The sequence below is a fragment of the Salmo trutta genome, chromosome 36 (genome assembly GCF_901001165.1).
Source record: "Salmo trutta chromosome 36, fSalTru1.1, whole genome shotgun sequence".
NCBI lineage: Eukaryota > Metazoa > Chordata > Actinopteri > Salmoniformes > Salmonidae > Salmo > Salmo trutta.
Window position 1 is genome coordinate 36,005,038 of NC_042992.1, and position 24,530 is coordinate 36,029,567.

At 42.5% G+C, this 24,530-nt stretch overlaps 1 protein-coding gene and 1 pseudogene across 4 annotated transcripts in view; one reads left to right on the forward strand and one right to left on the reverse strand.

Annotated features, from left to right (window-relative positions):
- Positions 1–1,605: 1,605 nt before the first annotated feature.
- Positions 1,606–20,519, forward strand: LOC115175991 (mediator of RNA polymerase II transcription subunit 30-like; annotated as a pseudogene).
- A 1,222-nt stretch (positions 20,520–21,741) lies between these two features.
- LOC115175988 (exostosin-1c) overlaps positions 21,742–24,530 on the reverse strand; it is a 96,375-nt gene continuing 93,586 nt past the window's right edge. For 3 of the 4 annotated variants that reach the window (XM_029735698.1, XM_029735697.1, XM_029735696.1), the window contains exons 8-12: positions 24,398–24,493; positions 24,045–24,131; positions 23,794–23,954; positions 23,223–23,448; positions 21,742–22,387 (exon numbers count right to left, since the gene is read on the reverse strand). In XM_029735698.1, the coding sequence (XP_029591558.1) occupies positions 22,199–22,387; positions 23,223–23,448; positions 23,794–23,954; positions 24,045–24,131; positions 24,398–24,493 (759 nt within the window). In that variant the 3' untranslated portion in view covers positions 21,742–22,198. The remainder of the gene's footprint in view (positions 22,388–23,222; positions 23,449–23,793; positions 23,955–24,044; positions 24,132–24,397; positions 24,494–24,530) is intronic. The other variant, XM_029735699.1, reaches the window with a different exon arrangement.

A 24,530-nucleotide genomic window follows, 5' to 3' on the forward strand; every position in this document is an offset into this window, starting at 1 on the left:
GGCCAGACTGCCCCGAGCGGCCAGACTGGCCAGACTGCCCCGAGCTGCCAGAGTGGCCCGACTGCCCGGAACGGCCAGAACCGGATCCACCTCCAGATATAGGTGGGTTGGGGAGGGGGGGTGTAGCACAGTGCCGTCGTTGACGACAGCCACCCTCCCTTCCCTCCCTTTAGTAGAGGGGAATTTTTGTTTTGTTGTTTGGGGTTGTGTTTTTTTTTTTTTTTTTTTTTTAAGGTGCTTCCGGGGTTAGCACCTTTAAGGGGGGGGGGTACTGTCACGTCCTGGCCAGTATAAGGGTTAATTGTTATTGTAGTTTGGTCAGGACGTGGCAGAGGGTATTTGTTTTATGTGGTTCAGGGTGGTGTGTTAGTTAGGAGGGCGTTTGATTTATTATTACTGGGTTTTGAGTTATGGTCTATGTTTATGTATTTCTATGTGTAGTCTAGTAAGTGTGTTTCTATGTTGAGTTAATTGGGGTGGACTTCCAATTGAAGGCAGCTGTTTGGTGTTGCCTTTGATTGGAAGTCCTATATTAGTTGGGTGTGTTTGTCTGTGTATTTGTGGGAGATTGTTCTTGGATTGCTGTGTTGCCTTCAAGACTGTTATTTTGTCGTTCATCGTTTTGTTATTTTTGTATACGTGTTTGTTTGGTTTTTCCTTCTTTTCCCGTAAATAAAGAAGATGAGTATACATGTCCCTGCTGCGTTTTGGTCCTCCATTTCTAACGACAAGCGTGACAGTTGCCTGTTGCCTTCATTCGCAGACACTTCCGCCCCAAATGCACGAAGAGTCTGGTGGGCCAACGTGTCAAACTTGGCCTTCGTTAGCCAATACAGAGTGCCGGGAGAATGTCTCAGCATATAGACATTGGTTTAATCTACCAACAAACCCTTCCCTGTACACAAGCACACCAGAAGCACAGAGGCACGCCTCGCATTCGTGTTATTCGCTAAAATTAAATAATGACAAATACTTTACTCAGTAGGTCCCGTGGAATTCTATGGTCACTCCCTATAAGGCCAACTTTGAGTGGTTGATATCCCAGGCTAACATGCGCTGTGCGCAATAGCCTGAGGATGAGGTTTTGTTTGATTTGAATGTGTATTGACCATGTTGTGTGGTTAATGCTGGGGTGCAGACGGCAGACAGAAGATGGTGGGAGTGGAGGTGTTTGGGGTGGAGAGGACGGTGGACATCCCAGCCATATTGACGTTTTGGCACCGCTACTTCCAACCTGACCGTTAAGAGGGGTATCACTTCTACTTCTACTACAATCACTCCAAATTATATATAGCCTTTTTTGTTTTTACATCAGCAGTTGTCACAAAGTGCTTTTACGCTAACCCTGCCTACACCAGAGTAACCAGGGACATATAGGGCACCGCTGCTCCTGCCAACACAGACCTTATTTTAAGTGTTTCTAAAATTCCCTTTGGGTATTATGAGACCTCTACTGTGGGGCTCTATATGTGTAGTGCCACTGTCAACTTCAATCTCACCCCAGGGGTGCAGATATGGTCTCGGCCCTCATCACTCCAGAACCTGTCCGTCCCTCCCGGATCCATGACGTCCCGTTGGACAGCAGCCAACTGTTTGAGTTCCCTGCTCTTCCTCTACCTGCTGGTGGCGCTGTTCGTTCAGTACATCGACATCTAAAGGACCGTGTTGGTGGTACCCTTACAATCATCCCGCAGCCTCCACGTCTCTGGTTAGTCGTAACATAGACACATACACCTGCACGCAGTCGCGCACACACACACAGCCACCTCCTGCCTCTACCTACCTGGTGAATACACACACACTCATTCCTTCAGTCTGTTTATGTTGTCTGATCTCTCTGATGTACTTCCGTCTGATGGACTACCACCTAACTATGATACTGGCAGGGGATGCTGGTGTGGATTATAGCATCATGGGTACTACACATATCTATTTATTTTTCTCTTTCTTTAGCTTTCGCTAGGGGCCAGGAGACTGGTTATTACATTAGAAATGTAAAAAGCTATTACGTTATTGGCAGTTATTACATTATGGACTAGTGATAAATTGGCCTAACATTGTCCATTCCTGGTTAGAGCTGGGAATTGTCAGGGACTTCACAATACAATATTATCATGATAGTTAGGTGCCGATACAATATGTATTGCGATTCTCGCAATTCTGTATGTATTGCGATTCGATACTGTGATTTTATTGCAATTCGATGTGCCAAACATATTGCTCAGCATATGGAAAAACACTGGAGTTTTGGTGCAGGTACAGCTAATTTGCGCACAAATAATATTGCGATATTGTCAAAATAATACGATATATATCAAAAATAATATTGCGATACGTAACTGTATCGATTTTTTCCCCCTCATCACAACTCCTAATTTAAGTATGTCCAGTCTTCAGTCTTTTACATCTTGTTTAACTGGAATTATTATTTTTTCACGTTCCTCTCTCTCCACCCCCTTTCTCGACGATATCTTCGACTCAGATGCGGTAGTCCTCCACTCTCAGATGAGAGATGTATAAATCGTTGTGTGTGTCCCTGTGGTGTTTTTTTAGCTAAAGACACACACCATCTTCCACATATTATTGCGCTTCCCCAACAGAGCCTGGCCCTCGTGTCGCTCACCCTCCCTCAGGATTTGTCACGGTTGTCGTCGGTGAAGGAGGACCAAAACGCAGCAGGTATGTGCAGGCTCATCTTGACTTTTATTAACTACATAATGAACGTACAAAAAAAATAACAAAACACGAACGATCAACAAAAAACAGTCTGGTAAGGCACAAGGCGAAACACAGAACAATCACCCACAAATAACAAACACAAACACACCCTAATATATGGGACTCTCAATCAAAGGCAGATAGACAACACCTGCCTTCAACTGAGAGTCCCAACCCCAATCAACACAACATAGAAACACACTCACCAGACTACACATAGAAATACATAAACATAGACCATCAACCAAAAACCCGGAAATACTAAATCAAACACCCTTAAAACAAACACACCACCCTGAACCACATAAAACAAATACCCTCTGCCACGTCCTGACCAAACTACAATACTAATTAACCCTTATACTGGCCAGGACGTGACAGGATTACTGGAGACACAGCCTTGGATAAAAACATCCGTGAGTCTGTCAGCGCCAAGAACACTAAATTTGCCAAGAACAAATGGAGGGTGCGTTACTCTTAATGCACTCTCCTACTATCAACTATTATAACTTTGTGTAACATTTTGTGAGCTTTATGGTGCAAAATGGCATTTTACAATCAGGCTCCCTTTACAAGGGGTTTATAATTAGTTTATGAATGGTTAATGAATCATTTATAAATGCGTAAGTCTCTGATGGGAATGTGTTTGGTCCTGCAGCAAGCGTTTAATGTCACAGAGGTGGTCCGTCACAAAGCGTCTGTAGCTGGGGACCAGTTAGGAGGGTCCCAACCAGACCACCCTGTCCCTGTATAAGACACCTGCTGCCTGCTGAGGAGGAACACACAGGTCAGGAGGATCCCAGCCAGACCACCCTGTCCCTGTAGAAGACACCTGCTGCTGCCTGAGGAGCACACAGGTCAGGAGGATCCCAGCCAGACCACCATGCCCCTGTAGAAGACACCTGTTGCTGCCTGAGGAGCACACAGGTCAGGAGGGTCCCAGCCAGACCACCCTGCCCCTGTAGAAGACACCTGCTGCTGGCTGAGGAACACACAGGTCAGGAACATCCCAGCCAGACCACCCTGCCCCTGTAGAAGACACCTGCTGCTGGCTGAGGAACACACAGGTCAGGAGCGTCCCAGCCAGACCACCCTGTCCCTGTAGAAGACACCTGCTGCTGGCTGAGGAGGAACACACAGGTCAGGAGGGTCCCAGCCAGACCACCCTGCCCCTGTAGAAGACACCTGCTGCTGGCTGAGGAGGAACACACAGGTCAGGAGGGTCCCAGCCAGACCACCCTGCCCCTGTAGAAGACATCTGCTGCTGGCTGAGGAGGAACACATAGGTCAAGAGGGTCCCAGCCAGACCACCCTGCCCCTGTAGAAGACATCTGCTGCTGCCTGAGGAACACACAGGTCAGTGGCTCACAGCATGACCCATTAGAATGGGAGAGTGGAGGATGAGAGTGGAGGATGAGCTGAAAGAAGAGTGGAAAGAAAGAGCTGAATGAGCGGTGTTGTACTTACTCAGTGTATTACTGGGTGATATTATTTTGAGAGTGGGACAGAGCTTGGTCAGTGTTTTTACTCGTGCTTTTTAAAAATGTAGTTTTTTTCATCTCAGTATTTCTGTACATGTTGTTTTTTAATTGTCAGTTTTCTTCCCCCTTGACACCATATAGAGAATTGATCCACTGATGTTACCTGCATGATCAGAGGACAGGCAGACTAGATTAGATTAGACAGGTCCTTATGTATGTTGACTGGCAACAGGTGTTTTTAGTCTACTGCAGAACTATGTGTATGTCGTACCACCCATTGTGGAATAGTTTCTGTACAGCAGATATTGTAGCTAATAACTCACGAGAGATGGACTTGCATGCAGAGCCGTTCCTCCAAAAATCAAAGAGTTGGTCTCAGTTAGCCCACAGTTTTACTCCTTGATGTTTAATAAACCACATTCTACCCTCAAAGGTCAATATGACCCTGTTGATAAAGACTATTTTGGGGGAGAGTTTCAGCCTGGCTTTGAACTGGTCAAAACTTAATTCATTTAAGTTATTATGACCATGTGGGATGTAATGAGCTCAGCCCTCTTGCTTAAGGGCAGGGAATAGATGTGTGTGAATACAAAGCCAAATGTGGATATGTGGATGTGGATGTTTTTCACCGTTTAGATGCAAACAACTAACTTTCCTGTTTGGATCACCCTTCCACGGATATTTTCTTCATTCACATTGGGGTTGTTTTTGTGTGTACAGAGAGGTGTGTACAAAACAGAACTTGAATTAAAGAATGTGAATAATAATCCAATCATCGTCTCACCGTCGCTCTCACCATAAGGTCACTTAAATTATTCCTAATTGTCATAACCTATTGCATATACAAAAATGGGATTTTTATGTTATTCACTCAAGACAATAAATGTAAAAAAAATAATAATTCTCCATTACTCTGGTTAAATGTCCATCACTTGTATGTATATATATGAGAAACAGCTTGACCTGGCAACCTTTGGGGTCTAATATGTTGAGACAAGTGGTATTGAAAAATCTGACGTGGAAAATCTACCCAAACTTGTGATCTGTGTAAGAGGCAATATAGTGAGAAATGTTCATTTGTAACCCATTCGGCTTAGGTTTTCAGCCCTCTATCTATAAATATTACAAAAAAAAATTCATTAACAACATTTGGGGTCTAAGATGTTGAGAAAAGTGACATTGAAGAGTCTGCCTAACCCAAACCTGTGAAAAATGTATGTACTACCACAATATCCTAACTTTTGCACGTTTTGGTTCTCCGTGACTGGGAAAGGCATAGAATATCCTACATCCATCTCATTAGATCAGAACAGTATGTATGCAATAATGAATAAGAAATAACATACCTATAAATATACACACACACTCATCTTGAGGAGAGCTGGATGTAGGGTATCTTCAACCTGAAAAACAAACACATACACACTTAGGTTATACAACACATTTAACACAAGTTGTTTGGCACAAAATATTTACAAAACCGTTGTCTCAAATCTTTGTATATCAGTGGTACAACCTGAGTGAGTACGGGGGCCATTAAGGGAAAAAAAACCACTGAGTATTCAAGCTGTAATTTCAGTAAGTTTGAGATTTGTAAAGTCATATATAGGCTGGTGGTGACATTTGACTTGCTTTCCTTTTTAACTCCTAGCGGAGCATATGGCCTGGGCAATACTGAGGGTTCGGCCAACAGGGTCATGGAGACACGTGACGCATGCTGCCCCACCACGACATCGTACAGCCAGGTCCAAAATAATTGACACCCTTGATCAAGATGTTCTCAATGGCATCATGAACTTTACCCAGTACCAGGACATTTTAGCCAGAAACCTGGTTGTCTCTGCCAGGAGGCTGACACTTTTCCACAAGAAAATATCCCCAAGCACACATCAAAATCCACAAAGAAATTGTTAATTGACCACAAAAAGAATATACATTTTGCAATGGCCATCTCAGTCTCCGGACTTGAACCCCACTTTAAACCTGTGGTTTGAATTGAAGAGGGCAGTCCATAAACACAGACGAAGAATATCTGTCACGCTCGCTATCTTCAAACTCCCTGTCGTAAATCAACCAAGGCGCAACGTGCCTGTAATTCCACATCCTTTATTAAGGTGAAACCGAACAAAACAATAAACAGGAAAACAGAAAAAGAACGTGACGCAACTGAGGCGCACACAAAACACACACAGAAATGATATTTACCTACAAACATAGGAGGGGAAAAGGCTGCCTAAGTATGATTCCCAATCAGAGACAACGATAGACAGCTGCCTCTGATTAGGAACCATACTCGGCCAAAACAAAGAAATACACAACATAGAATGCCCACCCCACATCACACCCTGACCTAGCCAAAATAGAGGAAATAAAACATCTCTCTAAGGTCAGGGCGTGACAATATCAAAGGTCTGGAAAGATACTGTATGGAGGAATGGTCTAAGATCCCTCCCAATGTGTTCTCCAATCTCATAAAACTTTTTAGGAAAAGGCTCAGTGCAGTCATCCTCGCAAGGTGAGATATTGAAAGGTATTGAAACAAAATCTTTTTCTCTAAGCCAATATATTAATCTAAAAATAATATCATTTCCCCATATATTTTTAGCATTCAATATAGCTCAGTATTTGTATTATTTCTTTCATAGCCTTATTTGTTCATTTTTCATCAAGGGTGCCAATAATTTTGGACCTGACTCCAGTAAGGTTAAAACATTTTTGTGCCGGTATGTTGATAAACCTTATAGAGATTGTTGAGCTTGGATGAGGCAATCATAGCAGATAAGCACAGTCTTTTCTGGTTGCGGATCCGAAACCCCATTATCAGGTCACTCTGCCTCTTGCAAGTCCAGAAAGATTGCAGGCATTATGCACCTGGAGGGATGGTTTCGGGTAAAAAGCTAAATCATAACATTTTGCAGAAGAGGTTGGGGAAGGAGAACAACTCAACAAGCCCAGGGACTAGAAAGAGAGGTATCTGAAATGAAGACTAAACGTAATGCAAATGTAGTATATTCTCCATTGTAAACTTGGTGGTTCGAGCCCTGAATGTTGATTGTCTGACAGCTGTGGTATATCAGACCGTATACCACGATTATGACAAAACACTTATTTGTATTGCTCTAATTCCGTTGGTAAACAGTTTATAATAGCAATAAGGCACCTCGGGGGATTATGATATATGGCCAATATACCACGGCTAAGGCCTGTGTCCAGGCACTCCGCGTTGTGTTGTACGTAAGAACACCACCAAAGCCGTGGAATATTGGCCATATAACACGCCCCCTCGGGCCTTATTGCTTAATTATTACACACTAAACCCTTACCCCTACAATGATCATGGCTTATTTTGGAGAATTTGTAGAAATTTGTGAATGCTATTCCGTTCTACATTACCCAAAAGGGTTGCACATTGTAGACTTCACAGACCCTGTTTACCACAAGATATCCTTTTATCGATGTGATCTAAATACACTTATAAACTCACAAATATAGGCAATGTTCTATTTGAACATATTCTTAGTTCGATAAAGTCAAATTATCTGTCATTTATAATTTTTCTTTACAGACTTATATTGTTGCTATATCTGTCAAATAACAAAATGACATTGTACTTGACAGGCTACTGTGGAATTGAAACGGTCATAATGACATAATGACGTTTTGCCCATCTCCTCCAATCAGAAAACAGGAGCTTCCTACAACCCATCATCCCAACCATTTAACAGACAATATTTGCTTATTTTAAATTATTTTATAGTATATAGCATTGAACAAAGCTGAATAAAATAGAAAGGATATTTTCTCAAAACGATTTGAGGGAGTGCGCACATGTGGCTATTCTGTGTTGAGCGGTTAACAAAGAAACAGGTAACATACTTAATATGCTTAATTTAGCGTTATTAATGTTGTGCTACAAACGTTGGGCAATATGATTAGATTTTTTATACATTGTAAGGCTGCAAGATGCGACTCTAATGATGATTTGAAAAAATTTGACAAGCACTTGATAATGCCTCAAATTTCACGGTGGCATCCCCTTTGTGTGGCTGTAATGCACCCTACAAAAACCCATGCCTTTAGCGGAGTGCTGCATTGTGCCCTTCTAAACGCGAATGTTCCATTAGCGGAAAACATCATTGTCAAAAGTGACCGCAGATGGAATATTGTATGTAATGCTTTTACTATAAAGGTGCATTTTTATGGTGAAAATGAACTTCCCCAAACTTGAAACTCACATGCTGCTTATGTATGCCTTGTAAAGCGCATCAATGTGCTTATTTTTAAGAAGTTATTTGGCCACTTTAGTTGACCACTTATCAAAACATATAGGCCTATGGGCTAGGATACATGAGGTGTGCGATTATGATTCGAAAAAGTCACAAAAAAAGGCATTGCTTCTTGCCTTATGCTGGGCATCATTCACGACGGATAATCTATAATTCACAAGTGATATTGTCACCCTTCAGACTATTCTTGATTTAATCTTGTCTTTACATATACCTAAAAAATATATGAGTGAAATTTGTTTTGATTTAGAATGGACCATTGTCATGCACCTGTCTTGAAACAAGGCCAGCAGGAAGAAAATACATGTCATCTGTGCACTTAAATAGCGAATGGAGGGCCCTCCCGAGTGGAGCAACGGTCTAAGGCACTGCAGTGCTTGAGGCATCACTACATATCCGGGTTTGATCCCTTGCGGTGTCGCTGCAGGCCTAACCGGGAGACCCATGAGGCAACGCACAATTGGCCCAGTGTCTTTCGGATTAGGGGAGGGTTTGGCCGGCCGGGATGTCCTTGTCCCATCACTCTCTAGTGACTCCTGTGGCGGGCCGGGCGCATGCACGCTGACACGGTCACCAGTTGTACGGTGTTTCCTCCAACACATTGGGTGCGGCTGGCTTCCGGGTTAAGCGAGCAGTCAAGAAGCAGTGCGGCTTGGCGGGGTCGTGTTTCAGAGGACGCATGGCTCTCCCGAGTCCGTAAGGGAGTTGCAGTGATCGGACAAGACTGTAACTACCAATTGAGGAGAAAATGCGGTATTATAATAACAATTAGTGAAGGGAGAACGCTTTTCCATTTTCATGCCAGCCAGGTAGGCTAACTCCTGTTGTAAATATAAGCAATGTGCTTAATATTAGGAAAGTTGAGAAATAAATATAGTAGGCCTAGCCTATAGAAAGCTGATGGGATCCTCCTCTTTTTAATAGAAGCCTATAGAAATGTCGCTCAACATGAGCTCATGGGCTCTCATGAAGTGTTTTATTAGATTTTTCGATTACATTTGTATTGATGTCAGAGTGACTAGAGGGACAATAGAGTGCTGAGTACCAGGCAGTTAGCAAGTTTGGTAGGCTAATAATGACAATCAACAGCATCAGAGCTTGGAGAAGCCTAATTACCATGACTAAATGGTCACGTGGAATTTGACTGCCTTCATGACTCGTGACTGCCAGTGTGGCGGTAATACGGTCACCGCAACAGCCTTAAGCACTAGTCATGACTAATTGATATGTCACTGTGTAATTTTAGCCATGAATTTGCCACAAGCCACAGCATCCCGATAAATGTCTAGATTACGCTGTATGCGGCGGACAAGGCTCCCTTGCTAGCACAGTATGGCTGGGTCAACAACATTATTAGAATGGCCTTCATCGTCTCCCAATGTATTTACAGCTATCGTACACACAGAAGGAAGGAAGAGACTCAATTGTAAACAATCAGCTTGTGAAATTGCTCAGTGTGAAGGCAAACTATCAGGACATGTTGTGCAGTGTGCTTTGAATTTGAAGTGGAGATCTCACTGCTTAGTGTGAGACGCTGCCAGCATTTCATATTGGTGAAATTGCACTTAACATACATCTTTCTCTCCACGTCCCTCCTTTTTTTTAGTTTAGTTTATTAATGCGACCATTTTAAAAAACAAGCACACATAAAACTTGAAAAAGCCATACATGCATATGAATAAAATCATGGAGGATAACACACAATAAAGTCTGGGACTTATTTCCATTGTGGTCCTCTTTCAGACGAGATGGCTAGACGAACACAGTATGGTAGATCGAACACAGTATGTCAGAGAAATAATAAAACAAAAACAGAGAAGAAGAACATCTATCTCATCATTCCAGTTACATCATAGGGGTTATTCATATGGGCACAGAAGACATCAAACATATTTTTACTTTATTTTTTAAAGCTGCCCAGAGAGGACGTTGTTTTTATGGGCAGAGGCAACTCATTCCATTCTGAGGCTTCAGTATACAAGAAAGTACCTTTCCCAGCATTACTCCTGAACCTGTATAAGCACACATCAGCAACACCTGATCTGGTGCTGTGATTATGTGCATCCCTAACACGAGGAAAGTAATCACTTAGATATCTGGGCGCAGGACCATAAATACTCCTGTAAACCAAACCTAGACTAATCTGAGACACCCTAGCCTCAACAGGCAGCCAGTTTAGTTCCTGAAAGCAGCACCTGCCTATGTGAGTATGTGGACTCACCTTCAATACTACCCTGATCAGCTAATTATGGGCTATCTGGAGCTTCCCCTTCATAAGTTTAGATAAGCCCCAAAACCAGGAAGTACTAGCATAGTCAAAATGGCATTGAATGAGGGCAATAGCTAGCACTTTCGTGGAGTCCTTATCAAGCAGCTTGGACTTTCTAGCCAAAAACTTAGTCCTGGTATTCGCCTCTTATAGCCTTCTCTAGCACTTTATTGGCCATACTCACACCTCCCGTAGATACAGGATAGATACAGGCCTGTAATTCCCAGGGTCAGACTTTATCCCCTTCTTATACAGAGGTATAACTTTAGCTTGTTTCATGTCCCTGGGAAAGGTACCTTGTTCAAGAGAGAGATTAACGATATGTGTAATACAAGGGCCAATTTTCTCGGCAGAATCTATTAGAAACCTTGCGGGAATATTATCCAGGCCTGTGGCTTTGGAGCATTTAAGCTCTGCCAGCATACTGACTATTCTGGCTGTTGCCATCTTTGCAAAAGAAAAAGAGCTTGGCTGAACCCCTAACTCTACATAATACTTCTTGACTTGATTGCTTCCATACAAACCAGAACTGGTGGGCAGCTTGCTAACCAGCTTACTGGCAACGGAAGTTAAAAAAGAGTAGAATTCATTGGCAACCTCTACTTTTTCATATACCATCTCCCCCTTGATGTTCAGTCCAATACTGTTTAGTTTGTTTTTGGTAGTACTACTACAGCCTAGTTCCTTAAAATGATTTCCAAAGCTTTTTAGCTTCATCCATCCTGCTCTGTGCTTCATTTCTGTGATGTTTATATAGGACCAAATCAGGCTGTTTTTTTCTAGGCCTTATTCTGGACTGCACACTGGCTAGATCTCTGCTTTACCCTGACCCGTCTAATGTGAGCCATCACATTAACCACATCAAGGAATCTACATTTAAAGACTTCCCAGGCACTGTCTACCCATACACCATCTAGCACAGGTGACCAGCCAATTTGACCCACTTCCTCCCTAAACTTTTCAACACAGTATTTTTTGAGTTCTTTGATTCTAACGGTTTAGTGACACTTAAATATATCTTTAAAAATCCTCCTTGTTGATAAGGGAATTATATAATAAAGGTAAATGAATAAAGAATCCATCCCTGAAACGTAACTGATTAGTAATTCATGTAGCATGTGTAATGAATAATTAAAGTACTGAACGTAAGTCCCATAAGGTCTAGTAGAAGACCCGGGAGAAAGGGAAATGTGTGTGTGTGTTAGTTAGACTAAGGGAACTGTCGACATGTGTGTGACCCGACCTGGAGAGACTTAGGAGAAAACAGGGAGTAACCTTCAAGGTCCCCCTAATCTCGGGGGAAAGGAACAGGCAGCGCTGGGTAGTGATTAACAGTGGAGAGAAGTCCGGGGAGGGATACAATTCACCTACTGTTCGTGTGTATGTATGTGCGTAGGATATCTATTGTTTGTGTGTAGGTATGTGCGTAAGCGGGGAGTGAGCATAAAATTAACATCTTTGTTTAATGGACCTCAGAATGTTCTCTGAATAAACTGTACAGACCTTTTGCAGAAAGCTGAGTCCTTGTCTAATTATTCTTAACCCAATGTCTTACAAACCTTGGGGATTAGTCAAGGCTTATTGATTGTTAATTATTATCATTGGGATTCAAAAATTTCCGTGACACTTGAACAAAATGTAATAAAATTATCACTGATTCCATATACTATTACTCCACTCTGCGATATTTTAGATTTATAAGACACCAATATTAAGTCAATTGTACTTTGCACTGTTTCACATATCCTGGTGGAATCTTTTATCAGTTGGATCAAAGCAAGTGATCTACAAAAGTGCATAAATACATTGTGGGTTGGCCCTCTCCTCTCTATGCACGTCCTCTCTCCTTGGCTCCTGAACTAGAGAAAGAGAGATCAATATTATTATTTATTTATTTAACCTTTCTTTAACTAGGCAAGTCAGTTAAAAAATCTATTCTTATTACACAATGATGGCCTACCCCGGCCAAACACTCCCCTAATAACCTGGACTACGCTGGGACAATTGTGCTCTGCTCTATGGGACTCCTGATCACGGCCGGTTGTGATACAGCCTGGGATCGAACCAGGGTCTGTAGTGACGCCTCTAGCACTGAGATGCAGTGCCTGAGACCGCTCTGGAACATAATTGATCAGATACATCATGAAACATATACAAATAAACATTTCAGGTTTAAATGCAGTTATTAATGTTAACACACACTGACGAATCAGTCTTAACCTACGATGACGTTGCAATTGCAGATATTGGCCTCCCCTTCAAGACCAAGGTAACTGATGACCTGCCCTGCGGGTACTAAGTGGTCATCATCCAACCCTGCCTATAATAAGTAGGCCTAGTCGAGCTACCTTACCTGCTCTTAAACTTGTAGCTATGTTGTAGAGTAATTAAATAGCATGATGCGACATCACATTAGACACTATTTGACCATGTGGAGCTGTGGGGTAAGCAGTGGGGTCAAGCCCAACACTTACAAACCCTCCACTGCATGCCCTGTGGCTCTCCAGGAACAGGGTTGGTGACCAATGCCCTACATGCCATGACAGGTCAGGAAAGCCTGATCCCTACTAACCCTAGTATAGTCAGGCCTATTATACCTAATAGTACAGATTGAGTCTGTTGTTATTGTGGGGTTGGCCATTAGACCACATAAATGCAGTGTTGATCTGGGCCTGGTCCATTGGCACTAATCCCTGAAACCCAAATAAACCATAGCCCTTAGAAACGTGTTGTGTAGATCTAGAAGTATTGTATAGGTGTAAGCAATTTGCTGGTGGCTCCGTCTTAACCTCTGATAGGCCAGGTGGGATTAAGGAAATGCCCTATGGTGATTTGTTGTTTTTGTATTTTAAATTGGTTTTGGTAAACAATGTTTGTTAGGTCTCAAAGCAACCTTGTTGAATTTTTTTTTTAAAAACCTTGTTGAAAATGTAAAAAAAAACTCTGGTATTGACTCTGGAAGACACTGCAATATAGTTACAGTCTGGTAGCTAGGTACATGTGCAGGTAAATTTAATATAAAACCACTTCTAACACCATAAATATGCATGTAGCCTGCAACACAGTCAAGAGATATGGCTCATTAGAAATGGGTATAGATAGATAGCTACTTAGCTAGTTTGCAACAAAAAATATTTAATACAATTTAAACTGATTGCGATGCACACGAGTTCTATTCACAAAACGATCTGCTGGCGATTGTTTAGCTAACACTAGCTAGCTAGCTTCAAATAACTAGATGGGTGAGTATGATAAAAACGTAAACAAATCGTTAGGACCAATGAGAGTAGAGCTACTGAGTTCAGACGTCACACACACACATATCCATATATGGCATTGCTTTGGCAGCCATATTGGAATTCTGAGTTGGATGATTGTATCAAATCGATTTTTCACAGTTGGAGCTCGTTTTCCGAGTTCCCAGTTGTTTTGAACGCGGCAAGTGTGTTGACTCTAAACACATTTAGAAATAAACCAGACACGTAGCTACAATAAATCACAGCTGATAATATTGAAAAGACACCACTTTACACCTTAAATAGATGTGTTTTTATTTCACTTGCTTCATAGTATTTTATTAATTATGTCACGTCCTGACCAGTAGAGGGTGTAGTTGGGTCAGGACGTGGCAGAAGAGAAGTGTGTAGGTTGGTTTGTTTAGTTTATTTTGGCCGTGTGGCTTCCAATCAGGCACAGCTGTAGAGGGTTATTGCTGATTGGGAGTCACACATAAGTAGCCTACTTTTCCTTTGGGGTTTGTGGGTAATTGTTTCTGTTAGTGTTTGCACCTGACAGGACTGTTTTGGCTGTCAGTTTTCTTGTTTTTGTAAAGTGTTCACGTTGGTCTATTAAATTCTTATGATGAACACTAACTCCGCTGCACCTTGGTCTCTCTCTTCAGACAGCCCTTACAAATTATTTAGCAAGCCAACGTTAACTAACTTAGCTAGCTATGTAACAGTATGGTTAACAAACAATAACATTCACTCAACTTGGTTTATTTTGCTAATTCAACGCTATCCAAGTCTAGACAGGCTTCCTGATTTTCTTTGGTATGTAACTGTAATTTACACAAGTAAACGCTAAATCAGACTTTAAGAAACATAACAGTCATTGGACGAAGGCGTCTTCTGGAGAGTTTTAAGAGCTCTGACTCTCGATCGGAACATTAACACTCATTGCTAGCAGTACGTTTTGGAAGCATAATGACCTCATCTTTTATATCAGCGCATAGCCGTGGGAAGTAGGAGTGCTGAGGGTCCTGCAGCACCCCCTGAAAAATCTGAAAAAAAATCCATTGTCAGTAACATTGCAAAACATGTCCATATTACGCCAGCTACAAGTTATGGAAAACACTAGTTTACAGGATATTACAGTGAACTTTGACCTAATGTAATTACATTTTAACTCAGTAAAATTGAATGCTAAACATTTTGTCACATCTGCCGCTATTAGATCACTAATCCATTGTCATTAACATTGCAAAGCGTAACATGTCCATATTATGCCAGCTGAAAGATGGCTACTTGTTACAAGATAACTACTTCAGTCAGAATATTTTTTAGAACAATGTGCCCGCTAAAGTACATGTCAATATAGTTGTCACCTTCAGTATCCCTTTGTGTTTAAACACAAAGAGTTGCTTAATCAAGGTAACATTAACACTTCTCCTCTTTTGTTGGCACTGTTTCCATTACTCCACTGGGACCCTGTGTGTTTGGAGTAAATACATTTAAATAAATAAGTGGCCACTTCACGTGGTAGATCTTCAATTCCATGAAATACAGTGACAGGCTGAAACCTAACGTAATTACTGTGGTGGCAGTTTAATGTTGTAGAGTGTGTTTTAGTTGCAGACATGGGGCCCATTGATACTGGTAGATAAACGCTTGAATGCCGCAGAATATCTGAACGTCGTTGCCAATCAGGTGCATACCTTGATGGCAGCGGTGTATCCATCTACTGATGAGTTTTTCCGCTGGATATTGCTCCATCGCACAAGGCTAGGATTCATCATTAATGGTTCCAGGAAGCATATACCACATACATAAAGGGATGCACTTGATGGACGATGAAGTTCAGATATCCTGTTGTTTAAGGTTTCCGGTGAAACTGGAGGGTGCACAATTCAAATAAATAATCATACAAATTATGGATATTAAACATTTAGGTACATACAAGTGTCTTATATCGGTTAAAAGCTTGAATTCTTGTTAATCTATCTGCACTGTCCGATTTACAGTAGGCTTTACAGCGAAAGCACGCGATTGTTTGAGGATGGCGCCCCACATCAAAATATTTTTCCACCGGCACCGTTTTCATAAATTCACAAATAGCGATTAAATAGTCACTTGCTTTTGAAAATGTTCCTATGATTTGTCATCCAAAGGGTCCCAGCTATAACATGTAGTGTTGTTTTGTTTGATAAAATCCTTCTTTATATCCCAAAAAGTCTATTTAGTTGGCGCCATCGATTTGATTAATCCACTCGTTCAACATGCCAAGATAGGAATCCGAAAATGTACCCCTAAACTTTATTCCAACAAGTCAAAATAAGTTTCTATTTAATCCTCAGATACCCTAAAATGTAATTAAACTATAATATTTCATACGGAAAGAAGTATGTTCAATAGGAAAATAATATTAACAGGTGTGTATCCTCTTCATCGAATTTCCAAGTCTGTGTCCCTGTAGTAAAACTCATATTTCTTACTCGTTTTGGAAGAAACAAGCCTGAAACCTTGAACAAAGACTACTGACACCCAGTGGAAGCCATAGGAATAGCATACTGGGAGCTAGATTTTATTATTTCCCTATATGTTCCATTGGAAGAGCATGGTCTCTCAAAACAAATAATTCTGGTTGGTTTTTCTTTGGATTTTCTCCTACCATATCTATTGTGTTATAGTCTCCTACATTATTTTAACATTTCTACAAACTTTAGAGTGTCTTCTTTCCAATGGTAGCAATTATATGCATATCCTTGCATCAGGGCCTGAGAAACATGCAGTTTACTTTGGGCACGTCAGTCAGGCGGAAATTGAGAAAAATAGACCCTAGCCTTTGTTGTTTTACTATACTAAACAAAAATATAAACGGAACATGCAACAATTTCAACAATTTTACTGAGTTACAGTTCATATAAGGAAATTAGTCAATTGAAAAAAATGTATTCTGCCCTAATCTATGGATTTCACATGACTGGGCAGGGGCTCAGACTGGGTGGGCATAGTCCCACCTACCTGGGAGCCAGGCCCAGCCAATCAGAATGAGTTTTTCCCCACAAAAGGGACTTTATTACAGACAGAAATAATCCTCAATTTCTGGGTGGCTGCTCTCAGACAATCCCGCAGGTAAAGAAGCCGGAAGTGGAGGTCCTGGGCTGGCACGTGGTCTGCGGTTGTGAGGTTGGTTGGACGTACTGCCAAATTCTCTAAAAAGACATTGGAGGTGGTTTATGGTAGAAAAATGAACATTCAGTTCTCTGGCAACAGCTCTGGTGGACATTCCTGCAGTCACCATGCCAATTGCACGGTCCCTCAACTTGAGACATCTGTAGAATTGTGTTGTGTGACAAAACTGCTCATGGCCTTTTTTTCCCCCAGGACAAGGTGCACCTGTGTAATGATCATGCTGTTTAATCAGCTTCTTGATATGCCACACCTATCAGGTGGATGTTATTATCTTGGCAAAGGAGAAATGCTCACTAACAGGGAAGTTAACAAATTTGTGCACCACATTTGTGAGAATTGTTTTGTGCATATAGAACATTTCTGGGATCTTTTATTTCAGCTCATGAAAACATGGTACCAACACTTTACATGTTGCATTTTATACATTTGTTCAGTGTAGTATCTTTGGTCCCTATTTGTGCCATAAAAACACATTTAAAAAAAACGTTTTTTTCAAAATAATAATATAAAAACTTGGAACAGAGTTATGTCAACATATAATATGTTTATTATTGTTGTGAAAGAATAAAAACAAATCTTAAAATTGACAAGATAAATTACTTATTTCACAAAGTGTGTTTTCATCTACGACTATACGCCATTCATACTCTATGGGTCTGTGTCATTCTTGTTGAGCCCTTGTATTCTCTCTGAAGAGCTGTATGTGTTTCCTGGTATGTCATTACAGTCATCCAGCCTTGTAAAACACCTTGGAAGACAGATGTGCTTCAGGTCTCCGTCACTCCTTGGATCCTGTTGTCAGTTGTTAAAGTTGACCTTCCACGGAGTTGCATTATTTTCCAGAGAACAGCCCAGAGATGATTGTCTCTTTTATACCATGGCGATAATTTAACACATTGGCCACTATGTGTTCAACATCCACTGACATAGAGGAGAAGTTTACTAGATAGTTTGGTTTACCACAGCAACTACTGAAGCTAACAGACTTGCTAGTTTAGCTAACCAAACAATCAGTCCTAGTTTGCTATTATGAAAATCGAATTCAACAATACCAATTCTGTTTTCAATTCGACTTTTGCTTTCAAAAGCAGCTCAAACAATACATGTAAAAATGAACTAGCCATTGAATTCTATCTCGCAAATATACAGTGCGTTATAGTGAAATAATGCAGGCTCTAGAATGCCCTTCAAGCCAATCAAAAAGGATTATTCAACAATGCCATGCTATAATAAAGCAATGAGGCTCGATGAGGTGTGGGATACGAATGTTTTGTCATACCCGTTGTACAGTATACTGTCTGATATACCACGGCCGTCAGCCAATCAGCATTCAGGGCTCGAACCACCCAGTTTATAATATAGAATAACCATATAGAATTACACACCTGTGTCTAAACGGAAGAAGAACGCCACAAACGTGTTGTCACTGAAAAAAGACTGTCGGCTGCAACTGTTAAAAAAAATGTTAAAATGCTAAGTCTATATTGTGCATTTGTGAGATTATTTAGATATGATATGAAAGTAGAAGGATTTATGTTTCTAGAACTGTACCGCAATTGAGAATCGATTTATGTTTAGATGGAGTATTTGGCTGTTTTGGCTTCCAGAGCCAATTCGCCTTTAAACAGAACATGTAAGGTCCTTGGACCATAAGGAGTAATGTTAGCCTCCATTAGTCCAATATTGGGGTAGCTAGCATAACAAGGGCGCTGTTGTTATTTACATTTTAGTCATTTAGCAGACACTCTTGTCCTTATATAATAGTGAGTGCATACAGATTTATACTTTTTCCCTACCGGTCCCCCGTGGGAATTGAACCCACAGTCCTGGTGTTGCAGGCACCATTCTCTACCAACTGAGCCACACGAGTTAATGCTTCCCCAAGTATCTTTAGCTTGGTTTCACAAATCTTTGGTTAGTTTAGTAAGCAGTATTACTTTGATTTTCATATTTGATAAAAGCTTCTTGTGCGAGTCCTCCCGAGTGGCGCAGCAGTCTAATACTGCTAGAGGCGTCACTACAGACCCGGGTATCACAACCAGCTGTGATCAGGAGTCCCGTAGGGTGGCGCACAATTGTCCCAGTTAGGGGAGGGTTTGGCCAGGGGGGGCTTTACTTGGCTCATCGCTCATTAGCAACCCAGCCGGGTTCCTGCTGGCTGACTTCGGTCGTCAGGTGAATTGTGTTTCCTCCGACACATTGGTGAGGCTGGCTTCCGGGTTAAGCGGGTGGGTGTTAAGAAGCGTGGTTTGGCTGGTCATTTTTCGGAGGACGCATTACTCGACCTTTGCCTCCCGAGCCCATTAGGGAGTTGCAGCGATGAGACAACATCGAAAAAGGGGGTAAAATACACACAAAAAAACTTATTGTGCAACTTTGCCTACAAGTGCTTGCTTACCTGTGAACTCCATTGTGCCACACCCCCTCTTGCCCTTTGACCTCCCTTCCCTCCCCTTTTCTTTCCCTAGATCCCATATGGCTATACCCTTACTTCAGAAGGGGCTTGGTCTGGCTGTGATTCTCCCCCAGCAGCAGCAGTACCACCTGCCCCTAGGCTCCGGTTCAGGCCCCGTCCAGCTCCCTATGCCCCCTCAGAGAGAGATCTCCCGTGTTACTCTGTTGCATCGGCCAGGAGACCGTCCAGGACATCGTCACACACACTATGGAGATCTTCCAGACCACAAGAGCCACACAGGTAATATAATAGCGTGTTCACCAAAAGATGGACACATTCATTATATACACTATGCTTTCATATCATCTGTATTAATCCTTGTCTCATTTAAATGTCTGCTGTTAAGTTGACCACCATAAGTTGACTACCATTCTTTAATGAAGGTTCATTAAAGAATGATGTATTGAGTTGTGCTGTCTGTCGGTCTCATCAAGCGTTTCCCAAATAGAGATTCAATATACAGTAATACTGTTTATAGTGTTCTCTAGAATATAGTATTTAGCCTCATTCTGTGGTTGTCCCCCCTGTCTGTCAGCTGCCTAACGGGGTGACCCAGAGCCAGACTGTATCAAGACCACATCGGGAAACTCCAGGAGCACCTGCATCAGCTGGCCCTGCTCTTCCGCAAGCTCCGCCTCCTCTATGATCGCGGTGTGGAGATGACCTCTGACCTGCAGGAAGAACTCCCAGAGGTAGGGCTCAATTCAATTTCTGTCTATGTACAAAATCCCTCCATTACCCTTTCACTCCCTTAACCCTATCCAAGCTGTACTGGGCTGGCTTGGTTATGCATTCGCCATAGTTGCTGGAACCATGCTGGAATGGATCATGTCAAAATAAATGATCCTAGCCAGTACAGTACGATTCGGGTCAGCCCTCTAGTGTGAATCAAGCACATGTTTGTCTTTCTGTCTATACACAAGCTCTACCTGTTTTTTTGTCTATCTGTGCCTTGTCACCTTTGACAATATTACTTGTCATGCAGTTGTTTTGACGTGTGTCAATGATGTGAGGAACTTAGTGTATAACGCGTCTTCTTTCCAGCTGGTGCCATATGTAGGAGAGGAGATGGAGCCCTGCGATCCAGGTAAACCAGGAGAGACTAGAAGTGCTGGAGGTTTGTGACGGGTCCACTCCTCCTCTATGTCACTGATTTCAATATTGTTTGTTGGATGACAACCAATAGTTAGTACATTTCCTTGATTCAAATTGGGTTCTGTGTGTCATGGTCCCACCCACAGAAGGTAAGGCAGAAGAACCAGGAGATTAAGATTCTGGACCAGATGAGAAACGTGCGACGTCAACGCCTTGCTGACACTCAGGAAATAACACCACTGATGACCTCACCCCCTCCCGCCAACCCTCTCTCACTGCACTTCACAATGCCCTCACACTAGGGGCCATGGTTTTTTCCTGACCCAGAAAACTCTAGGCCCTAGTACTTCCAACCATTGTTGTTCTGGTGTGAGATAGGCAGCTGGAAGCTTTGGGTGATCTACCTTTACAGTGTGGTGCTTTCACAGACATTGTATGAACATAGTTTACTTATCTTCTTTTTTTTAACTACATACGTTTTCCTCAGCCTTTTTGGGGGGGTGATAATCACTGACTCAGGACCAGCTAAATACATTTGAATTCAGTGTTATGAATTCCACTCAGCGCACAAGAGGCTGATCTAGTGTCGGTGCTTAATGTCTGCCCTTATTCTTTGTGTACGAACACTAGTGAGTGTCACCTGTGACCTGAGTTGAAGACAATGGGATCTCATCGCAAATTAGCCCATGGCAGCTATTTATCTCAGGTGTGCGTGTGTGTGTGTGTGTGTCTTAGCATCATTAATGCGATTCGCTTTCTGAGTGCTGGGCAACACACCTGTTTACCTTAAGGGTTGAGAACCTTGCATGCCGACTGCTGAGGAGTCTATTTTTGCACACTGTGCAGGATCTCGAAGAAATCACATGCAATAGGTTAGACTTTTTCTACAAAATAAATACATTGTAAAAACACTGATTTTGTGAGAAATGTTTGCTTTGCCTTTGATACTTTGAAGGGTCTGGTGAATGCAGTTGAAGTAATGCTTTGTGACGTCAAAAGTCTACATGCGAGTTGAATACCACCATTTGCACTTGGGAAATGTTTTTATTGGTCTTACAGTTACGTGATGTGAAATGAATCAATTGCTTTACGACTGTCCCAACTCCCAGATGTACTGTAGAAATACGCCAGCTGCAGTGCACTGCACCAGCAACTGTCCGCCTGGCGCCTTCCTTCGATATGAAATACTGTTCCCCTCCATTCAGACTACAATGAGAGTGGTTGACATCTTCAACAAGTGTTCATTCACCCATCCATTACCAACGGAGAACCAATCACAAGGGACATTAGGCCTCCTCCATATTTTCCTCCTCAAATAGCCCGTTGGCTCAGACCCTGGAGGCGGAGTCTAGCTCTTTGCTTTAGGTCCCCTTTCTTCCTGTTTTATCATCAGATCAGTCCACCAGGGTCTGTCTGTCTGTCTACATTTAACCACCAGACCAGGACTCCACACTGTATTCCTCTATCTGTCTGCTGGTCCATCAGGCATGTTCCAGGTCCTTGTACTTCTTGCGTAGGACAGACACCTGGTCCTTGAAGAGCAGGGGGTCCAGACGGAACTGGGAGTGGACCAGGGGCATGTAGCCGAACCAGCTGGCGAAGCTGTTCACACACTCTTGCCTCTGGGTAAAGTGCTCTGGGTTGGCCCATGGAGCACTCATCTTCGTACCCTAGGAGGAGATAGGAAAAGAGGATGTGGAGGAGAGAGAGAGAAAGAAAGAGGGCGAGTTTGAAACCAAGGTCGTCGTACGCAAAGTGGCACATCACATCAATGTACAGACGGGATGAACAAATGGAATTATGGTTCTGTATACTGTGGGAATGTATACCGTAGATAATTACTGGCGACGTCATAACTCAATCTTATCTATAGGCTGATAAAGATATGTGGCTGATACGTATATTGCTGGTCAGAAAACTAGGGAACTGGTACAATTACGATGGCTAGTTGATCTCACTTCGGACACATAGGGTTGTTCAGAACTATTCTTATCTCCAGTCTGATAGAGTAGGAAGAAATAGCCTTCAGTCGGTGACGTACAGGCTGACATACACTGTCTGTCTGTCTTTCTGAGACAATCTCATCTTCACTAAAACAGACTGGAGTAAGGTATTGTCACGTTTAAAAAGAGTTGTCGTTCTTATCAGCAACTGTCAATTATTGGCAGCAGACATTTCCAGGAAATGGTTTTGTTGAGGTTGTTCAACGGGCTAACTTTCAGCCAAGGTCATTTGAACATAAAAGGTTTGCTCTTGATTAGTATTGTGTGTTCTCACTGCAATAACATTCAACTTTATTCTGTGCCTGAGAGTGCAGAAAAGGATTCAATTATTATTTTATAACAATATCTATTACTGATGTAACTCTGTCTAACCCTTGTTAAAAAGTGATTTAATTGTCTTTGTTTTGGACACCAATACAACTGTCATGCTTTGATATCGTTAAAAAACAACTCATAATGAACACTCATTGATCAGATTCACCATCTATGGGTGTGGCCTCACCTGTGGGCTGGGCAGCTCATTGGTCAGATTCACCGTTGATGGGTGTGGCCTCACCTGTGGGCTGGGAAGCTCCTTGTACTGTTTCCTCTGGGCCACTTTGATTGGCGGCAGGTGGGTGACGGCGGAAACCAGGAAGTTCATGAGGATGTCCTCACAGTTGGAGGTGCGGTCCACCAGCGCCCGCAGGGAAGGGGGCAGGTAGTGGGAGAACAGGTAGTGATAGTACCTGATGGAGAGGAAATGGAAGGTTGAGAGATAGCAAAGTGATCATTAAAGAGGGCAAAGAAATAGGTGATTTCAGATCTTGTTGGTTGGGGTATTGAACTGTACATGAAGCATGGTAATGCAAGGGCATTAAGGGACCCCATCTAGTAGTCACAGCTCATAGGCCATCTGTTGAATGTTCTTAGTTTGTTTACTATGTTCTATTATGGGTCAGTAGATCTACTGCTCAGCTGTACATGATGTTACAGTCATAGAAACAGAATGCATAGAAAGGGCTTGGAACCTCTAACCCTGGCAATTTGACCGGTTGACTTGAATGGGGAGGCCGATTCTATGGTTACAGCACCTGTGGTAGAAGGCTGCTCCTGTCAGAACGATGGAGTACTCGTTAGTCCACTTGGAGGTGTACCCCCACGCATTCTTCACTGGGTCCCAGAAGTGACTCCTGGGGGGGTAGCCCACGATGCGCTCAGGAAAACTCATCCACACCATGAAGGCAAAGTTCACCTGCGGGAAGAGTGAGTACAGTTAGATGGCTTAAGCGTGTGGATGTGTGTGTTTTCTACCACAGTGTGTTGTTGTATAGGAAGGTCATACCTCACTGGTCAGCAGGACTGTATCTTCATCCAGACTCAGCACTGCCTCTGTCTCTATGGCCACGTTGGGCAGGAAACGACTGCTCGTCTGCAGAGAGAGAGAGAGAGAGATGGTCATTTCCATTCCTTGTTAAGTTTGAATGTGGTTGGTTTGTGCGTTGGGAGAATGAAGGAATGACAGGGACACTGTCTGCTCCACTGAGGTCTGGTATGGGGAGAGAGAGGAAGGTTACTCCCATAGATTCACGGTCAGAGGGGGTGGCAGAGAGATAGACAGAGAGAGGCAGACAGGAATGACAGTGTGTCATTCTGCCACTCGTGGCCTGGGTTTGGCGACTCGTCATTGTCACTCACCTTCCTCCTACCGTCTGTCACAGTGAGGGGGACAGGCATGGGGGGCCATTTACTCCTGTGGGGCGGTGGTTTCTCACTGTTCCACAGGATGATGATCTAGAGGGGGAGGGAATAGAGTGTGACACAGTAAGCA